At 43.1% G+C, this 21,523-nt stretch overlaps 1 protein-coding gene across 4 annotated transcripts in view; it reads left to right on the forward strand.

Moving 5' to 3' along the window:
- kcnip1a (Kv channel interacting protein 1 a) overlaps nt 1–19,152 on the forward strand; it is a 38,531-nt gene extending 19,379 nt beyond the window's left edge. Inside the window, exons 1-8 of one of the 4 annotated variants that reach the window (XM_071916753.1) lie at nt 15,288–15,296; nt 15,522–15,623; nt 16,531–16,600; nt 16,694–16,764; nt 17,883–17,990; nt 18,223–18,327; nt 18,639–18,701; nt 19,105–19,152. In XM_071916753.1, the coding sequence (XP_071772854.1) occupies nt 15,522–15,623; nt 16,531–16,600; nt 16,694–16,764; nt 17,883–17,990; nt 18,223–18,327; nt 18,639–18,701; nt 19,105–19,152 (567 nt within the window). In that variant the 5' untranslated portion in view covers nt 15,288–15,296. Of the gene's footprint in view, nt 1–15,287; nt 15,297–15,498; nt 15,631–16,516; nt 16,634–16,672; nt 16,765–17,882; nt 17,991–18,222; nt 18,328–18,638; nt 18,702–19,104 lie in introns of those variants that run through there. The other 3 variants (XM_071916732.1, XM_071916737.1, XM_071916745.1) reach the window with 3 other exon arrangements.
- Nucleotides 19,153–21,523: the final 2,371 nt, after the last annotated feature.

The raw sequence follows: 21,523 nt of genomic DNA on the forward strand, positions 1-21,523 counted from the left end.
AAACACTTCCACACACACACACCCACTCACTCTAACCTCTCTCTCTCTCTCTCTCTCTACAGACAGACTTTAAAATGATTACCAGAAAGAGAAACATTTCTGTCAGTGTGTGGAAATAGGCCTGTCAGAGTGCGGAGGGAGATAGAGAGAGATGGAGGAGGAGATTGGAACAAGCCAGGAAGCGTGTTTGAAACGACGGGAACACGCAGGCTGATACTTGAGCAAAGATTTATAGGGAGAGATGCCTAGATAACGGCGTATTGGCGCAGGTCGCACGCCTCGAGACAAATTCATAGATAAGGGGGGAGAGGGGGTGAGATGGATAGATATGGTTTAGGGATAAAGATGGGGTGAGGTGCAGGGAAGATAGGGAGAATTCACTTTGATAGCCCGTAAAGTCCTATAGGCACAATAAAGACACTGTGTTATATAGCAGGGCAGAGCAAGCCGAGAGGGCGAGCGGTGTGTGTGTGTGTGTGTGTGTGTAGTTGGGGAACGGTCACGCTGCATCGTGTTGCATGCTGCTTGGATGCCATTGGTGTCCATAGGGACCTCGTCTGTGATCAGTCATTCCTCTTGTTCATGCATGTGTGTATGTGCATGTAAATGTGTGTGTGTGTGTGTGTGTGCGCGTGCATACTCCCCACTGCTGTCCATTCTGTCTCTCTTGCGGTGTTGTAAAATGCAGCAGTTCATGACTACATTTCCATACTGTAGAAACACATTGCGGATTTTTACTCTTCTCCAACCTAAATCTTTCCAGCTAAATCTGCCCATATGGCTCCCCAACAGTCACGCCTCTTGCATTATTCACCGTAATTGTGAGCAGACGAAAAAACATCCTATATTTGGGGCAGTTCCCACGTTTACAGACGCACAACAGAACGGCTGACTTGGCGTGCAAGGACAATGTGTCTATTCTAATTCTTCTTCTGATGCATAAAAAACGCGACTGTCAAACCTGGCGTGTTCCGACTCGATAATATTCTGACTCATTATCGCACGTTATTGTTTGCCCAAATAATGGCCCAAGGAGAAGCTTATAGGGAGGCGTGCCTTTGATTATAGTTGTGGGTTTTATATGTTCGAGCTTTAGCCGTGTCCTCAGGCTGGTGTTTTTTTTTTTTCATATCTTGGAGTCTAGGCCATGTCCGCAGGCTGCTGGCTTTTATATCTGGCAGCCTAGGTCATGTCCCCATGCTAGTGTTTTTTATATCTGGGAGCTTGGGCCGCTAGCCAGACTAGTGCTGAGTGGAAGAGAGCCGAGCAGCAAGCAGGTTACTGTTGAGTGTGGTGAGATAATAGTATGCAGTGTTTGGAGCCACTGTATCCTTGAATTCTACTTGTTCTACTGTGTATGTGCACTGTCTGTCATGTGCAACTGGCAGCTCTTGCAATGTGTCTGATTGTATCATCTATGACCCTGAAACTTATATTGATTAGTCCATAAATAAGTGATTTAAGTGTGTTTTCGTGTGTGTGTGTGTGTGCAGCTCTCGCAGCAAAGAGCCCGCACACATTGTATGACACTCGCCTTGATCCCTCTCTTCCCACCGTATTAAATGTCTCATTCTCTCTCTATATCCCTTCCCTCTTCTTGCTTTTAATCTCTTCTCTTCTCTCTTCTCACCTCCGTGCCTCTAAGCCGTCTCCTTCCTCTCTTTCCCCTCTCTCCTCACTTCCTTCCTCCCTCGCCCTATAGCCAGTCTGCCATCACCCACGCTCTCCATCCCTCCATCCATCCCTCTAAGCGTGTGTTTGTGTGTGTGTGTGTGTGTGTATTATGGATGGGTGAGCAGGAATGATGGATGGAGCAGATGGAAGTGTTGATAGATTGGAGTGGTCTGGCCTTTCATGAACATGCCATGATGGGGGGGGTGGGGGGGGGGGGGGGGGGGTGGGGGGGACGGAGCGAGGGAGAGGTGGTGGGTGGACTAAGCGAGGAAGAGGAGGAGTGACGCACCGGGGCTCCTCGTCCGCTTGCAGATGATTCTGTCACACACACACACACACACACACACACACACACGTGTTCCCCGTCGCTCCATAATTCATATTTACTCACAAGTCAATATTTGAGCGTTGAACTATGTGTGTATTTGTCCCTCGCCGGAGGAAAGCAGATGCGTTTAGGTGTGAAATGTAACAGAGCGTGTTGTTATTTTTTTTTCCGGAGTGATTCACACAGTGAGTCTTATCATCTACAAATCAATGGATACAGTCATATTAATCTATAATTCAGTGAATCAACATCCTGGCGATTTCATACTGAATCACTGATGCACTGCTGTGGCTCTTGGCTGCTGCGAAGGTGGGAGGGAGGGACAGGGAGAGAGAGAGAGAGAGAGAGAGAGAGAGAGAGAGAGAGAGAGAGAGAGAGAGAGAGAGCGTGGCTACAACTCCTAATGAAAAACAAGGGAAACGAGAGGGAGGGAGAGAGAGAGAGCGAGAGAGAGAGTGTGTGTGAGTGAAGGGGAGAGAGAGAGAGAGAGAGAGAGAGAGAGAGAGAGGAGGAGCACCGTGAGATAGAGAGAGGGTGAGAAAGAAAGAAAGGAGGGATGATAGTAAGAGGGTTAGTGCTGAGAGCGGCCATTGAGAGGTGGGAGAGAGAGAGAGAGAGAGAGAGAGAGAGAGTGAGAGAGAGGAGGAGAGGATGAGAAGAGGGAAGAGAGCGAGGGAGCGCGCGTGTGTGTTCTAGCCGCTCCGACACGTGACGACCAGATACAGACTTCAGCACAGACGCACTTGTTTCCACGACGACGACGGCAAACATGGGGGCTGTGGTGGGTACGCTGACCATGCAGACCAAGCAGAGGAGGCCGTCCAGGGGTGAGGGAATACACACACACACACACACACACACACACACACACACACACACACACACACACACACATACGCACGCACGCACAATGTGTTCTCTCTCTTTCCCTAACAGATAAGCATGCACACAGACACACAGAAAAAAACTTTTAACAGTATGTTCTTTCATTATTCCTCACACACACACACACACACACACACACACACATACATACACAAACACACATGCACACACCCATGCTCACACACAAATGCAAATATACAGCACAACTACACCGGCTGCAGAGTAATGATTAATGAACTGCTGGTATTTGTGTAAGGAAGCGGTGAACAAAAGGGAAATGCAGTTTGTGTGTGTGTGCGTGTGTGTGTGTGTGTGTGTGTGTGCGTGTGTGTGTGTGTGTGTGTGTGTGCGAGGGAGAGAGGGAGAGAGAGGGGCAGGCAGAGCCAACAGGTGTTCCCAAAGGAAGAAGAGTGTCTGTTCATTTTACAGCAAAGTTGCGTGTGTGTGTGTATGTGTGTGTGTTTGAGTGTATTGTTGCGTGGATTTGTTCAGCTTATCTTTATGACAGAGCAAATTGAGGAAGAAAGGTAGTAAATGATGGCTTCTTTGTGTGTGCGTGTGTTTGTGTGTGTGTCTGTGTGAGAGAGAGAGAGAGACTGTGTGTGTGTGTGTGTGTGTGTGTGTGTTTGTGTCTGTCTGGCTGTGTGCGCAGACGTGGGCAGTGATGCTGGTAAACACACACATGTAGAAGGTATTTGTCACTCTGCTCACACACTGCTTTTCCGTCTTGCTGTTACCTTGGAAGCACAGTAGCCATGGCAACAAAAGATGTCAGTTTTGGGTGGGAGGGGTTGGGGGGGGGGGGGGGCTGGGTGTGTGTGTGTGTGTGTGTGTGTGTGATGAGATTGGGGTATTCCTAAGTAAGTCAAGGCCATGTGAAAGAGACGGAGCGAACGAGCGATGCAAATATGCAAATGAAGAGAGGGGGAGAACGGGGAAGCTGACAGTGTTTTATGAAGACCTGTTGCCTGTGAGAGATGTCTCACTCCCTCGTTACTCATGCTGCTAAAAGGCAGTAAACCTCATTTGTATAAAACGCACAAACCCAAACTGGCTGGTCCACTGACTGGGCACAATGAGCAACAAATCTGCAGCGACATGAAAATATCCTCCATTAAATGTGTGCAGTCCTCTAAACCTACTTGTTGATGCAAGCCACTATAGGCTTTTCATTGCAAATTAGCCCATACAGGACTTTTCCCAAATGCATGGCAGGTTTCATTTTTTGGAATAAGCTTTTTTTTTTCTCCACTCGCTCCAACAACTGCCTTTTCCCTGTGGGTGTTGGAGAGGCAAGGCTTTAATTTGTTACTGTCCTGAATAATGAAGGAGTTGTAGACGCGGTGTGTGTAGATAATTCCTGCCAACATTTAGAAGCAGGCTGTGTGAAAACAAGCCATTTTACCCCCCCCCCGACAAAAAAATAAAATAAATTCCCTTCAAAGATGAAAGAGTCTGACACAGGACTAGGATTTGACGTGTTGTTTGATCAGCATGTGCGGTAATTCTGATGGTGTTATGTTGTGGCATGTCAGCGCCTCTCTTTCTGCCGCTGTAATGTGTTCGCCGTATACAGGATTAGTGTCGCAGGGCTTGTGTTTCATCACGGACCCTTCATCTATTCTGCGCTGCTGCAGATAGCGTGTTATCTGGGCCGGCGACACCGACGGCGGCGCTGAGAGAGCTGTAATAACGTCAGATTAGATTCTCATACGGTGCATCCTCGGAGCACGAGCCCCGTCGTCGTGCTCCGAGGAAGAAAATTGCCTCTCTCTTGTGTCGGAGCTGCGTTTCGGACTGTTTAGCATGCCCCGCTTATCTTGACTGTCTGTTCCTATCAGGGTCGTCGCCCGTCTGCGGTTTCCCCCCCCCCCCCCCCAGGTCGTCCTGTCTTGTTTTTCCCCCCGTCAGGTGTTCTTGTCCGTCTCTTTTTTTTCTTGTTCTGGTTGTTCCCCTCCACCTGGTGGTCTTGCCCGCCTGTTTTCTCTCTGTCTTTGCCCCGGCTGCTGTTTTCTCGGCCGGGCCCTCTGTGGCGCCGGTGGCCTCTGACGGCCCATCTCTCTGCCAAGTCTTTCATATGGCTTTCTTTCTTTTTTTCTTTCCCTCTGGTGAATTTTTCATTTCTTTTCCGCCCCCACCGCGCGCGCCATCCTTCACTCTTTTTTCCCCCTGCAGCAATGTTGTCTTAATCTTCTCCCTCTCTCCTCTCTGTCACTCTTTTGCTCTTTCTCTTATCTCGCTTTCTTCTTGCCTTTTACTGCCTCTCTCTCTCTCTCTCTCTCTCTCTGCTTCACATTCTACCTTCCCCCCCCCTTCCCTCCCTGTCCCTCAACCTTTTCTTCTTGTTTTTTTTTTTTTTTTACTTCTCCACATCTCTTTTCTCCTCCACTTTCCCTCCGCTGCCAGTCTCTTCATTTCCCCTTTCTCTTTTTCTTCCTCCCACTCCTCTTCTACGCTCGCTTCTCTCCTTTTTATCTTACTTTCTTCTCCATTCTCCCACACATTTTGACACGCTAGCGCAATCTCCTCTCAGCACCATCATCTCCGTACCTCTCTCCTCTCCCTTTTGTGCCTCCATTCTCTCTCTCATTTGCTCCCTTTCTCCATCACCCACGCTCCCATTAACTGGTGTGAGTACTTATTAAGTCATCTCGTCATTCTTCTCTCCTGGCATCCAACAGCGTATGTGTGTGTGTGTGTGTATGGGGGTGCATGTTTGTGTGTGTGTGTGTTTGTGTCTTTCTGTGGCTTATGAGTCTAGACATGTGTTTACTTAAAAATCAATATTGGCAAGCTGATATGTGTGTAAATGAGCTTTGTTTGACTCACTCTTTCCCAAAATTAATTAACGATGGTACACTAATGATGTGATTCTGTGTATTTGTGCATGTGTGTGTGTGTGTGCGTATGTGTGTGATGTGTGTTGCAGAATGTCTGTTCTTTTACACACACACACACACACACACGCACACACACACACACACACACACCATTGCAAATACCCTCGAGCACTTCAGTCTTTCAGTGGCTAAGGATTAGTAAGCAAACAGATGTGAGTGTGTGAATGTGTGTGTATGTGTGTATGCCTATTGTTTTGTGCACAAGTGTGTGCCAAGATTACATGTATGGGTGACTGTTTGTGCCCTTGAGATAGTGTGTGTGTGTGTGTGTATGCGTCTGATTGAGTTTGAGGGTGTGTGCCTGAATGCATGTGGCTCTGTGTGTGTCCATGTGTGTGTGTGTGTGTGTGTGTAAAATCAGTGGACTCTCAGTGAACCACCCCAAAGGCCAGTCTGGGGATTGGCTGCATGTCCATTGGCTTGGATGTGGACTGCTGAAAACAATGCACCTCAGACTATAAAGCTGTATTCTTGGAGCTTGAATCCACGCCACGGAACACGATTATGTGCACAGCTTATGCACGGTGTAAATAGGCCTGTTGTAGCCCAAATCTATTTTTACGACTCTTCTCTCCACACCTCCTGGGAGCGGCGGCTGGTGGAGCTACTGCTTTTCTTGGAGAGCGCTCTCCACCAATAAAGAGGCCAGTGAGAGCGAGCCCTCTCCATCGCCGCCAGGACGACAGATTAGGCTAATTCAGATTATGCAAATGACGCTCTCTCTGGCAAGGATTACAGGACACAGTACGAGAACGGCGAGAGTGAGAGAGAGGGAAAGAGAGAGAGAGAGAGAGAGAGAGAGAGAGTGAGAGCGTGGCAGAGAGAGATAGAGTGGCAGAGAGTGAGAGTTTGGCAGAGCGAGAGAGATAGAGAGAGGGGGATTCAGTGGGCGATAGAAGAAAGGAGAAGGAGCTGGAGAGGGAAATGAGAAGCGGGGCTAACGTTAAATTCCCAGAGTCAGTGGTAGTTAGAAGCCAGGTAGGAGCTGGTGGAAGGATGTGTTTGCACTGATGGAAGGAGTGTTTTGTGCGACAGGGTGCTGGCGGGGGAGAGTGGCAGGATGTCTACCTTCACTGACAGTTTGGGCCACCTCTCAACACTGAACACTGAGTTCTGAAAGAAAGGGTTCAGGCTTTTAGTCACTGTCAAACCGCCCAGTTTATAATAGCTTACATAACAGATGGAAGCGATGCTCTCAAGGTGGCTTTCTAGGTTAGAGTTTATTTAGGTTTACCCGGCCTGCTATGCTTGTAGACCCAGATTTACAAAATGAATCATGCTCTCCATCTCACTTTAAGGCAATAATAACCATGGCTTACAAAATCTAATAACAAACTCTGCGGCATGCAGCGCTACAGAAGAGTAGGGCCACATGAGTTATGAGATTAATCTCAGAGTTCTGATTTTAAAGGCAGAATTCTGAAATTAAAGTCAGAATTCTGAGAATAAAGTCACAATTCTGAGTTTTGACTTTAAAGTCAGAATTCACAGATTAAAGTCAGAATTCTGAGAATCTGACTTTATTCTTACAATTCTGACTTTATTCTCAGAATTCTGACTTTATTCTCAGCAGGAGTGGGTCTAGGCCACCCCTGAAATCTGATTGGTCACCCCAGGTGCCACCCCAAAATCCTGAGTTATGATTGGTTGATGGCCATGTTAGAGGCGGGACCATCAAGCCAGTGCATTCCCCGCCCCCCCAAACAATGCTCCTGTGTTCCAAGAAACATGCCAAGGGGAGCAAAGAGAAGACCAAATTAGAGATCTTTTAATGTGACAAAAAAAACTGTCTGACCAAACTGAATGGCAGATATGCAACACACACCTGAAGATAAAAACCAAGAGGTAGTGTTAGTAGCCTGCATTTTTTATATGCATACAGTAGACAGTGATGCCTGAAAACGTTATGGAAAATTCTGATTGTTTTCAACCTGGGCCTTGTACGGAAGAGGATTAGGGCCACGTGAAAAGTGTATTTGAGTTCTGAGATTAAAGTCAGATTTCAGAAATCTGAGTTCAAATTCTGTCTTTTTTCTCACAATTCTGACTTTAATCTCAGGAATCTGACTTCTGACTTTAAACTCAGAATTCTGACTTCTGAATTCTTTTCACATGTGGCCCTAATCCTCTTCCGTAGCCTTGTGTTCAAAATTTCATCACTTCACTGTAGAGCTTTCATACTTCCAGATAGCCGGGAGCACTGCTGTCCAATAGGTCGGCTATAAACACACAAGGCAAACACAATCACCAACAGTTGAATCCAAAAAGCGATTAAAACACGTCCTTTCAACACAACAACACCCACACAGCAGTGGGACCTGCCTACATCCTTCCTAAATGCCGCGTTCAGTGCCACCCTGGATTGAGTCTGTGCCCCACCTTGTGCCACCCCAGTCAAAATGGCCTGGACACGCCACTGATTCTCAGAATTCTGACTTTATTCTCAGAATTCTGACTTGATTCTCAGAACTCAAATACATTTTTCACATGTGGCTCTAATCCTCTTCCATACAGCACATCTAAATGCTAATCTGACCTTTTTAAGGTGGTTTCCTATCTCAAAAGATATTGGGTTAGACCATTAATTACAAACTGCTTATTGCACCATGGTTAGCACCCAAAGACTAATATTCATCTCTAACACTGGAAACATCCTGTTGTAGTCAGATCCAAATTATTCATATATTTTCAGTAAACAACATCAGGAATGCTTCCCCCTCTGAAGTGGGTGTAGCAGGGCAGATGGCACAGCATCATCCACCCCAACATCCTTTGTCACTGTGTGTGTGTGTTATATCACAACACTAATGCTGCTGTTTGGCCACAATAAGAGAGAGCTGAATGAACAAAGCACCGGTTCCCTTAATGTGCACAATATGCAAGAAACTGAATAAATTCTGATTACTAGAACAAACACAAGCCATGCTCCATTTATCTTATCAAGCGATGGTTCCACTATCGAGCCTCTTGAAAGTGTCTGGCAAATTCAATTAACTGCTCCTCCTGCCACTGAATTCAGATGTAGCGTCATTTTGCCCAGTGCTGCTAATTTGATTCCAGAGCTGTAAGTAAAACAAACTTCCAATTCACAACTCAGTGGGAAACCTCTTGACAGCTGAGCCCCCTGCAGTCTGCAAGGCAGCGGCTACACTTCAGCTCACCGGGCAACCGCAGCTCGATTTTACATTCACATTAAAGGTACAAAGGCGTATTATTTGGTTACAATAGATAGATACTGCTTACTCCATGTTTTTCACTGTGTTTCACCATACCATACACGCTATACAGTCTATTAAATAGGGAGCATAGCTCAATATAGTTCACAAGGAAGACACTTTGTTTTGGTTTTCTGAGCAATATCTCTATATAGCCAAGTATATCAGCTAAATTTGAAATAGCACACATGATGAAATAGAAAACAAATCTCAATCTGAAGCTTTAGTAAACACTAGTAGTCTGTGTGTTAGTGTCTGCTGCTCCCTGCTGGTCTATACAGGCTATAGCAAGTTAAACTGTGTTTTGCTGTACCTTTCCTAGTCAGAGACACTACAATATACAGTCCACACAGCAGAGATGGATCTTACTGTCTCACTGGTTGTATTCAGTGGAACTGGTCCAGTTGAATTGTTCCTATAAAGAGTATATAAAGACCTATAGAAGACTATAGACTAAGACTAAAGACTAAGGCATGTTTAGTTAGAAAAGTCACTTTGTGGTAAATTAAGCCTAGTCTTGTTACAGGACAAATGTGTGTCTTAATGGAGCCAATTTATCAAATGCAGATGTGCTCATGTGCACGCACACACACACACACATACACACACACGCACATGCACGCGCACCAAACAAACACACATACGGTCATACAGTAGAAGGTGAGTGTATCATTGTCACAATGTGCTCAGGTCAGACCCTCGAGTTAAAGTCCTGTTCCCAAAGAGTGAAGGACGCAATGACTATAACAGAGAGTTGGAACGAGGGAGAAAGAGAGAGAGAGAGGGGGAGAGAGGGAGAGAGAGAGAGAGAGATGGGATAGAGGGAGGTAGAGTCACTGGGACGGAGCGAAGGTCAGGGGGAGAGCGGGAGAGGCCCCGGGGAGTAGGGAGAGAGAGAGAATAAAAAGACGGAGAGACAGAAAAAGGCAGGTAGAGTGATATTGAGCCCAGTCTAGGTGAAAGGGAGAGAGATAGAAGGTTTATGGGGATGAGAGAGAGAGAGAGAGAGAGAGAGGTGTAACAGAGAAACAATGGGATAGGGAGAGTACAGTATGGTTGGGTACAGCTGGGGGAAACAGCCAAAATCAAGTTGTACATGGTGTATGGCTATAGACAGTGGGAGTTTAAGAGTTTAAAATATATTGATTGCTTCTTGTATATTTCTATACATTTAAAGTATAAGCAAGAAAACAAAAGGAATAAGAAGAGGTGAGTTGGAAACAGAGAGCTATTAGATAAAAGATAAGGCCAGTGGAAGAAGAGAAGGGATAAAGATGGAAAGAGAAGAGCAGAGTGAGAACAGCTTACATACTATAGCCATCATTCTGCTGTGCTGTGGGGCCGTCAAAATGCTGCACCTACTGGGAGTCATCACTGTGGAGGGTGAGTCAGTGCTACAAGTATGACTAGTATCACTGTAATCCAGTATTACTCTGCCAGTGAAGTTTTCACCCCTGTCTGTTTGCCTGTTTGTCAGTAAGCAAGAAAAGTTACAGACGGATTTGGCTGAAATTGGTGGACAGATCGCCCTTGGTCCAAGGATCAGTTGATTGGTGATCTGGATCTGTGATTTACGCCATAAGATGACTATAATTTTTTAGCTGTAATTATTATTCATGTGTAATTAGCATTCATGTGCTGGTGGGAAGGGCTTTCTGGGACTTCCAAGTCAGCCGCTTAACTCCATTGCATTCACATGCTATTTTCTTGGAAAATCAAACCCAAAAGACAAAGCAATGAGCAAACATAAACCATTACAGAAGCTTCAGTTTCTCCAGTATCATCTTTTCTTATCTTATCTTATCTTATCTTATATCTTTAAGAAAAAAAGAAGCAGACACTTTGTGTAGATATTTACAGATTTCCTTGCCCAGCTTACAGTGGCTTCTTGAATAGACTGAACGCATGAGAAAGAAGTTGGTTGCCTTTTAGAGAATATAATGGCTTTCTGCTCCATTCGTTGTCTCTGTGGAGACAATGAGAAAGCTGCAATAACCACATTTAAGTCTTTTATTTCCGATCATGATCTCTGATTGTCCCTTTTCACCCATTTCAGTAAATTTTGTTGAGCGAAGGTGTGGAAAACAATTTCACGCCTGAACACCTTTCAGTAGTATGACCTAAAGTGTGCTATCATCATATATACACTGTTCTTATATGCTAATCACATCAGAAAATTACATGGCTGATCCATTATTGCATATATTGCAACAAATCCTGAATCTGGCATGCTTGTATTATGAGATTGAGATTAACTTTACAGTTCCTCTAGAAAGTTTACATATTCTGTGTGTTATTTCATATTATGTCATAGGATCCTCATAATGTAGCCCACTAATGATGCCTTATGAGCAATACTTTATGCTTAATATTATCATAATAGCAATTTATTTACTGTAGTATAAATGTTGGTACCTCAAAAGACAAGGGCTTGGTGTGACTTTTTCTTTTTCTTCAAGAGGCATTACTGTACACTGGACTATGAAACGGGACGTCCTGTGCTGTAGTGGTTTATAGTGTGAGGCTGGAGTGTGAAGGTGACTGTGCCAGTGGAGCCGGGGTTATGACATGGACAGTAGAGACACAGTGGAGCCCTTCAGGGAAAATGGTGCGTGTCTGAATTATCTATAGGTGTGTGAGCCTTATACTGTCTGGGTATAAAAATAAAACAACAAAAAAATCAAAGTGGGTGCTGGTGCGTGGTTGATATATTATGAGCGTAACTACGGGGAGACTCGGTGTGGATGTGTGTGTGTTTATGTATACAAATGAGGATGCATTCATGTGCGCCCAAGCCTTTGTGTGTGTGTGTGCGTGCGTGTGTGTGTGTGTGTGTGTGTGGTTATATACAGTACATACCACTGGGCCAGTGGGAGTTGGGTGTGAATTACCTCACCTTGGGCAAGAGTCAGCCCCCTCCATCTCCCACTAATGTGACACTGACAAAGACTGAACTGCCTGGCTGATGAAACGAAGTGCCTGCGGGGCTGTGTGTGTGTGTGTGTGTGTGTGTGTGTGTGTGCGCGTGCGTGTATATGATATGCGTGTGTGCCTATATGTGTGTATGAAACAGAGTGAGAATGGGGTGGGGGGGGGAGGCGGTATATAAAGAGAGAGTGCAACGCAACTCATAATGTAATGATATAATAACTGTGCATAATGTAATAAAAAAGTCATAAAAAGTCATAAAGTAATAAAATGCCCATGATGTATTAAAATGCTGGACACAACATAATACTGCTTTCTTGGCTAATGTAATAAGTTATTACGTTTTATGTTAATTATTACAATGTAAAGTGAGTTGCATTTTTTTGTGAATATAACATGTAGTGTAATAAATACCAAAATCATAAGTGCCTGTTAAATTTATTTTGAGTGCTACATTTGAGGGAAAACATAATATCTACTGTTCAGGTGATAGACCAATGTTACACCGTAATTGACACCTAAATTCCACTTAAACTATGACAGTAACGCCTCCACACATCCATTTACTGTAAATGAACAAAGTCTGATGGTTCATTAGATGGGAACACTGGACACTGAAAACCACTTTTGTGTTTGAATGGGGTTGCTGGGGCTTTAACTTGCACTTTATTTTTCTACTTTGACAGCTGCACATTTACTGACTCAGTCAATGAATCACGGATCAATTGTGGAAGATATAGGATTGGACACTTCTCTGAAAAGGTGAGACACTGTTAAAAGTGCCAAGCATAGACATGTCCCTAACCCTAACCCATGAGGTCCATGGTGCTTCTCACCATTCTTCTAACCCTGGTTCTGCTGCAAGCTTCAATACCTTAATAAAAGCTGTAACCCTGGATATGAGAGCTTACCATTCTTGCCTTCAGAAATACTTTCATCAATGATTGAATTCAGCCTAGCGGTGGACATGTCTAGTCTTGGCATTTTTAACAGTAAGAGTGTCCGCCCGATACCTTCCACACTTAGACATCCATGAGAGTCTGGAATTGGAGAGGGACCAAAGCTGTTGTATTAGTGTGATGTTGTGAGCACTTGCCACATGGATTTAAAAGACAGTCGATGTATGAAAACCTGCACCGTACCTGGGCACACAGCATTCCAAGATGGTACAAAGTGAAGGACACCCATTGGAGTCGATGCACATGTCAGGTTTCCAAACACATCCACTGGAATAACAAGAGAAAACTAGCTTAGCGCGAATTATCTGTTCGATCTAATGTTGTAATGCCACAGCTTGCCTATCAAGAAATCAGGAACTTGAAATGAATCCCTGTACTAGCTAGAGAAATGCAATTTGAATTGTGGAGGAATTTGAAATGGAAAAAGCAATCTTCCAATGCAACTGCACTAAAAACTAGCCACCGCAGGAGCAGCTGGTCTATAAAGGTTAATTAAGGTTGTTATTTCAGACAGGTTCAACAAGGACCTACTGAAAATACTACAGTTTCTTAGCAACATAGGCTAAAACCGACTGAGCATGATATTAGAGGATGGAGGAGAAAACAATGAGCAAACAGGTGTACTTACGTTATGCTAGCTGGAGGCATCATCTGGTTAGCTAGCTGGCATGTTTAGCCACGCAGTTCGGCTCAGAGTAACCAAAGGAGACAAGTGAGGCATCTCATATAGAAAACAATTCATTTTTCCAATTTAGCTTTATCAATTCAGTAGCTTCATCAGCAAAAATCATGCCACTTCTACAATAAATCAAACACATAAAGTAGCCAATTAGTTAATTAGCTAAAGCTAGTCAACTGGCTATTAGCCATAGCTAATCATGCTATTGGCTATGTTTCCATCCAACTGTCAAGTGAATTTTAAGCAAACTTTTGAAATGACACAATAAATAAATAAACAAATGAATTAATAAGTTACAGGCTTTTCCATCAACTGTGTACACTGTTATGCCTTGTTTAAGTGTTTGCTAAAAGAAAACCAATATGCTAATGTATGAAATGTGAAGTCATCCAAATTTCCCATATAAAATGTCATTTAAAAGTTAAATGTTAAAGCTTTATATTTTGAAAATAAAAATGACATACAATTATTTCAACTGAATGCATGTTTGACACCAGTGTCGTGTAATTTATTGTGATAAATTTGATGAACAAGTATTTATAATTTGTAAAAAGATACATTTTGATGACATTCTTCTTTACACAATCCAATTATTGGTACATGTTTTATTTTCTCGGTGTTACTGTAGTTGTTGCAGCAGTGCAAGGCTTTAATTATGTTCTGGCAGGAAAACGTCTGTGGTATGTTGTTGCAGTAAAGGTTCTGTAATATTTTATTGCAATAAAAGTAACCAAAGTTTTGATTCAATTCTTTTGAGCAAGTTATTTGTTGTTCTGTTATTTCTGACCTGCCTATCTGAATGAACAGATCAGATCAATAAAGACATAGAAATCAGACTTTTCTGATTTAAATAGGTGTGTAAAATGCTACTATAATAGCTTAAGAGGCAGAAGTTGTTTAGAATTTAGGTGTCAGTTTTGTTGTAACATCAATCCTCTGAACAGTTGATCAAAAGTTTTCCATCAAGACAGGTTCACATTAAAATTAGGATTTTAGTATCTTATTACATTACATGTTGAAGTTATTACATTTTTCACAAAAAAAATTCAACTCACTTTATAATGTAATAGCCATCATAAAACATGATAACTTATTACTTTATGTGCCAATAGGTTATTACGTCATGTGTCCAGCATTTTACTACTGCACATTATGGCCACTTAATCACATTTTGAATTTTTATTACTTTTTTTATTACATTATGCACAGTTATAACAGTATGCATATTTATTACATTATAAGTTGCTTCAGGGAGCATGTGTGCTCAGCAAATGTGTGTGTGTGTGTGTGTGCGTGTGTATGTGTGTGTGTGTGTGTGTGAGAGAGAGAGAGAGAGAGAGAGAGAGAGAGAGAGAGAATATGGAGAAAAAAGATGTCTGCATTTACACTGCCATGTGTACCTATAGGCGATTTCTGTGTGTGTGTGTGTGTGTGTGTGTGTGGGTGCGTATGTGTGTGTGTGTGTGTGTGTGAGAGAGAGAGAGAGAGAGAGAGTGTTCATGTGCGTGTGCATGTGTGTGTTTGTCCTCTCTCCCCTCCCCTCTAGCGAGGAGAGTAATGAGTTGTTAATGATCGGGCGGGCGAGGGGAGGAACATGGAGCTATTAGACTGACCTCTACCGCTCTGCACCTCCATCTCTCATCCGCATCTCTCCCCTTCCTCTCTTTTCTGTTGAGATTTGTGTTATTTCTGCCTTACTCATAGATCTCACAAGATTGCGAGCTTGAGGTGTGCACCTTAGCCCACTGAGTGCCTCCTTTCCCCTTGTTTATATGTCTACTATCTCATTTTCTATTGCTTGTATCATCTGTCCTCCCATTCTTTTGCTTTCTCACTCTCGTTGTATGTATAAGGTCATATATATACTGATTTCTCTCTCTCTCTCTCTCTCTCTGTGTGTGTGTGTGTGTGTGTGTGTGTGCGTCCACAGATAAGATTGACGATGACTTGGAGATGACCATGGTGTGCCATCGGCCAGAGGGCCTCGACCAGCTACAAGCTCAAACCAACTTCAGCAAGAGAGAGCTCCAAGTGCTGTACAGAGGCTTCAAGAATGTAAGTGAACGTACAGCTGCACTTTGGAGCGACCATTATAGGAATACATCAAGTTTTTGGGAGATTGGCCTGTTTACCATTAAGTGATGAGAACATAGACACCAAAATCATCCATGTGTCCCCGGTCGATCGTTCTCCATGCTCCCGTGCTCCATGCTAACTCTTTACTAGCATTATTCTAATTAAGAAGACTGACGTTTTAGTAATAAAAAGTTATTCATTTTTATTATATGGCCTGTAGATTCATACATTTTTTAAATGAAATATCATTAACTCAACATAGCCGGCTTTATTTTTTAGAACTATTTCAGATTAGAAACCACCTGTTTTTAGCTGTACACAGTCTCCCATCTCTCACCATGTTTACTTCCTATGGAAACAGGAAAAGTAGTTCTAGGTAGTTATCAACATTTTTATTATTATTTTATCTTTTCTATTATTATTATTTTACACTTCATGTCAATTTTCCACACAAAATGTCACACAAAAAACAGACAGACCTAGCCGCATATCATTTAAGATTACTTATCATTTAGCTTTGTAACTTTGTAGCTAGCTTTATACAAGTTCTCATTTTCTCACTTTTGAGATAATGCTTGTAGCCTTCAATCATTCAACATAGTGTATGCTAAAGTGTTAGCATGGAGCGAATGATCTACCAGGGACACATGGATGATTTGGTGTCTATATGTTCTTATCACTTAATGGGTAAGTTGACCAACAGGGCAAATCTCCCCAAAACTCGGTGTATTCCTTTAATTCTTTGCATCTCTTTCTCCCTCGCTCCATTGCGCCCTCCATCATTCAGTGTCCACCTCTATTTGACCCATCCCTGGGGTTGGTCTTTCTAATTTATAGCATCCCCCGACGCTCTCCCTCTCTTTTCTCTCTCCCTCTCTCTCTCCAGGAGTGTCCAAGTGGTGTCGTAAATGAGGAAACCTTCAAGCAAATATACTCCCAATTCTTCCCACATGGAGGTAGAGTGTGTGTGTCGACGTGCACTTGTGTGTGTGTATCTCATTATTGCTTCTGCTCAGTGTATTGACAAGCGTTTGCTCCCTCTCCTGCAGATGCCAGCACCTACGCACACTACCTGTTCAATGCATTTGACACAGCACACAACGGCTCCATCAAGTTTGAGGTTTGCAAAATTCAAGTTTCTCCAAGTTCACTCTAAAGTTTTTGAACGGGCTGCATTTCATTGATGCGTCAAAAGCTTTCCAACCAATATCTCCACATGAGAATATAATTTGGTCTTGAACATGGCTTTTCATACTGCAAGTTCAAGACATACTGTATTATAAAGCCTTTGTAGCACTCTGCCGTATAAGGTCCCCAGACCTGGGTTCAGAGAGGTGAAAGGCATAGGCAATATACTGTAGGTAGCTGCTATGTTGTTGCAGCCTCAGTTGGCATTTTTCAAGAGGAAATCAATGTAATTGTCCTCATAGATAAACTTCATTGAGCATGAGGTTACTCAATGAAGATTTGTACTAAAATTCTACATTCATATTACTTGTTGAATGTAACATTTCTTCGGCTATTTCCAAGACATTGTTTCATGTTAAGGTTGAATAGAACTGCAATACATCTACAAATATAAATGGGATCACTGAGAGACACTATTAGTGCTGTCCACCGCCAAAATTGCTGGAAAAATTAAATGCTTTTTTTGTATTTCAAGATTATTACGTGACTAAAGCATGGGTTAGGTTATAGGTTTGATGTTAATTAGGCCTAACTAGATTTCTGCTGGCATAAACACTTACTGATGATAAAATGACATGAAGTAGATGTGTTTTTATGTTTGATTCACATCCTTTTTATGAGCACTGTTAAAACAGAGGATATCTTTGAGGAAAATCTTTGCATGATTCCACTTTGGATGTCAACAATCATCAATAGCCTGGTTAAAAACTCACAAAGCACATTCTAAAGCTGCCTCATCCTGACTTTGGCTAGCTAGCCAGGATCCAAAGGGGTTAGCCCAGAATATTAACCCAGAATCTATCTGTGAAAGGGTGTTAAATAAGTCTAAATAAGGATAATTCTTATATTGTGGCAAAGGCAATGACTTTGGACCTGAAAAGTGTCAAACCATTTAGGCTTAATTAAAGGTGTGTGAAACTATAATTGATGCATTGCACGTTTAATTCCAGTGGGTACATATTATTCTAGATCGGGACTAAATCAAATAATATTGTCATTCACATCCACTTCAGCTGTGTCATTCTGTTGTTCTCTCCATCTCTCCATCAGGACTTTGTTACAGCTCTGTCCATCCTGCTGAGGGGTTCGGTCAGAGAGAAGCTGCAGTGGACCTTCAACCTCTACGACATCAACAGAGACGGATACATCAACAAAGAGGTGTGTATCTGTGTGTGTGTGTGTGTGTGTTTGCATGCCACACTTTCAATCATTTTATGTATCTACTGTTTCTATTGAGAAATATACTGTGTTTGTGCTTTTGTGTTGAAGTCTCATCCTTTGACTGATGTCTATTTGTCACTTAACATGATTTGTGTGTGTGTGTGTGTGTGTGTGTGTGTGTGTGTGTGTGTGTGTGTGTATGTGTGCGCGCGTTTGTTCTGTTTCCCAGGAGATGACAGACATCGTCAGAGCGATATATGACATGATGGGGAAGTACACCTACCCTGTCTTGAAAAACGACGCACCCAAACAGCATGTGGATGCCTTCTTCCAGGTAAACACAACTGAATCTTTTATTTACATCCACAGAAGATATCAGCAGCTCACGACACAAACACTGACGATACCAAACAAGGATGCATGGCATTCATCGTGGACACATGGCACCGGCACAGATCCATCAGCTGCATGTAAATGAAGCAAAAAGCAAGATGGCGTTTAAATCTATAAAACAAAAAAACTACAAAGCTGCATATGGTGATTGTTGACAAAGAACATGACCTTACCATTTGCAGGCCCCTTTCCACCAGACTGAACATTGCCAAAGCTATGAAAAAAGTAAAGTTTGCTTGTTGCTCTCCACAGAAAATGGACAAAAACAGAGACGGAGTGGTCACTCTTGATGAGTTCATCCTTTCCTGTCAAGAGGTACTCAATCTTCTTCAAACCCTAAATACATAATGCTGAAAATCTCTTGAACTTTGCTATTTGTGGTTTTTGCCACATGTAGTCAAACTGCATCTTTTACAGGATTTTTTCTTAAAGGCCACTTTCCCTCAGCTTCCTTGCTAAACCTTACTCCTTTGTCTCATTCAGTGTCATTCTGGTTATTGCTGCCTTACAGATGTTCGCATTTCAATATGGATGCCTATAGAGAGAGATTACCCACTCTTGCACAGCACTGTTATCACATTGACTTCATTTTATGGGCCTTTACTGGCCCCTAGTGGCGAGTTGGGTTATGACTGAGTGTTGCTTGTCAGATGCCTTTTTCTTTCCCAGTCTGCTTCTCACTTTTTTTTTTCCCCTCCCGTCTTCTCACTTCACACAGGATGAAAACATCATGAGGTCTCTACAGCTCTTTGAAAACGTCATCTAGATCGCAAAGCAGAGGGAGATGGTGCAATAGACGAAAGCGCAGAGCGGGAGAAGAGGAGAGAACGAGGAGGAGGAGGAGGAGGAGGAGGAGAAGAAGGAGGAGAGGCGAACCTGGATCTGCAAGAGAATAGGAAGAGTGAAAGCAAACAAGGGGCTTTTTGTCACTGCAGTGGTGACAGGTTGCCACAAAACTGTGTGGAGATGTCTTGCTGTAACAATTCCATGGCAACAACCCATCATGATGCTCGGTTAGGGAATTTGTCCTTCAGACGCAAACCCCCCGACCTTGATTTGACATTTCTGTGACCCTTTATCACCTCTCTCTCCATCTCCTTCCGTTGTTGCTGTCGTCGTCGTTAGAGTTACTGTCTTCTCGGACAGTGTGTATTTGATGCCATTGTGTAAATACTGATGCTGCCTCCATCTCACACTGGGTCAAAAACTCTTCAGAAATAATGTAATGTTAACCATATTATAGAGCAGGACTGGGATTCCCAAAAGCAGCTTAGCAAGGCGATCACATATGGAAAGATTCTACATGAAATCAGTGGTAAATCATTAAATGGTAGCATGATGAATTCTCTTATAATGAAGAATTCCCATGCCAATGTGTGAGGAACATTAACAGTATAGTAAGGCACAGAAGACACCGGCCTACAGTCTATTTGGCATACATGCCATTTAAAACTTGGTGACAATACATTGATGTTGACGCTAAGATGCTTTAATTTGGGAAGCCAGGTCCATGATGTAGCATCTTCAGCCAACTCATCCGTTTTCCAGAAGTGTAGTTCTACTCATAATCAATTCAGACACAGGCCTGTAAAGGTCTGAAGAGCTCAATTGGACCTCAGTCAGTCAGCTTGCGACAGTCTTCAGTCTTGTGACAGCTTGCGACGGCCTTCAAAAAGCCCTGCTATCTCCTACTGTGTGTGTTCCAGTGGTGTCGGTCAGTGTTTTAATGTTGTGATGACTCTGTAGATACTTACTGTTGTGTTTGTGGCTTCTACTCGCTGTCTGGAATCACTCGCGTCTGTCTGTGTGTCTCTGATTCTAGTCTGTCTGTCCGTCTCTCCGTCAGATTACGCGTTGCTCTGTAATTATTCGACCTGTTTCTCATTGGACGCTTCTTCATATACAAGCGGTTGACCATGTAAGACTGGCCTATCGACTCAAGAGTCCATTTTGAGGTATATAGATGTGTGGAGCTGTACAGGCATGTGAGTGTGTGTGTGTGTGTCTGGTGTCCTGTTGTGGCATTTCTGTTTGCCAGAATATCAGACAGCATCATGTATCTTAGCATGTATCTTCAGCCAGTGCTATTCCGATCCAGCTACATGCATACTCCTGAATTGGCTGAAGGACAGTGTTTCTGCCGGAGAAGAAAGTTTGATCGCCTTCTTCAACTCTAATACTGACACTCAATAACCAACCTTTCACTGTGAGGGAGAGACAGAAAAGAGGGGGAGGGGGGGGGGGGGGGAGGAGGCTAGAACGAGGGCCGGTGGAGGGAGGAATAGAGAAGCGGAGGAAGACAGATGAAGAAAGATGAGAGAGTAAAAAAAGACCTTTTCACTGATGCTGAAGGAACGGAAGCCATGTTTCACACACAAGAGCCATCGCCGTGAAGATTGAGCGACACGAAAAAACACAGATTTATAAATGATTTACTGTCATGCCCTCTCACTGTGCTGCCAATAGTATCATAGAGTTCCTTGCTGAGATGTGCTGCGGCTCAACTCAAATGTACCCATACATACTTTCAGACAGGCCGACAGACAGGAAGACAGACAGATAGACAGGCATACAGACAGACTGATAAACACTGTCAGAATGAAATAATGTGTGTATTGAAATATTGTATAAAATCATTATATTTATCAATAAACTTTTCAAAAAACAAACTGCTGTCTTTTTGCTTTCTGCCGCTCCACAGCGTTTTCTCTGTCACAGCTTATAATTATAGCGTGTTAAAACCTTAAAATCAACTTTTATGGTGCATCATAAACAGCATGAGCAAAAAGGTTCACAAGAACGGTTTATATTGTTATTTACATAACTATACAACTAAAGTACAAAAAAAGGATGTGTACATTTGCGCCTCCATCTCAAAGGACATGGCGCACAAATGAAACATGATAAATGTGCATATGAAAAGAAAACTTAACCACCGTTACTGAACATGCATCTCTCCCTTCATTACCCAACATACAGCCGCTGTCTTGTTTTCTCCACTTCTCTCCCTACTAATCCTGTCATTTATTCTCCTTTTAGCACTGCTTACCGTAGCTTATTTAAAATGTAACATTGGTTCATTTTTTTTGTGCTAATGTGGATGCACCACACCTGTGTATGTACATAAGGGATTGGGA

Source organism: Centroberyx gerrardi, chromosome 16 (genome assembly GCF_048128805.1).
Source record: "Centroberyx gerrardi isolate f3 chromosome 16, fCenGer3.hap1.cur.20231027, whole genome shotgun sequence".
NCBI lineage: Eukaryota > Metazoa > Chordata > Actinopteri > Beryciformes > Berycidae > Centroberyx > Centroberyx gerrardi.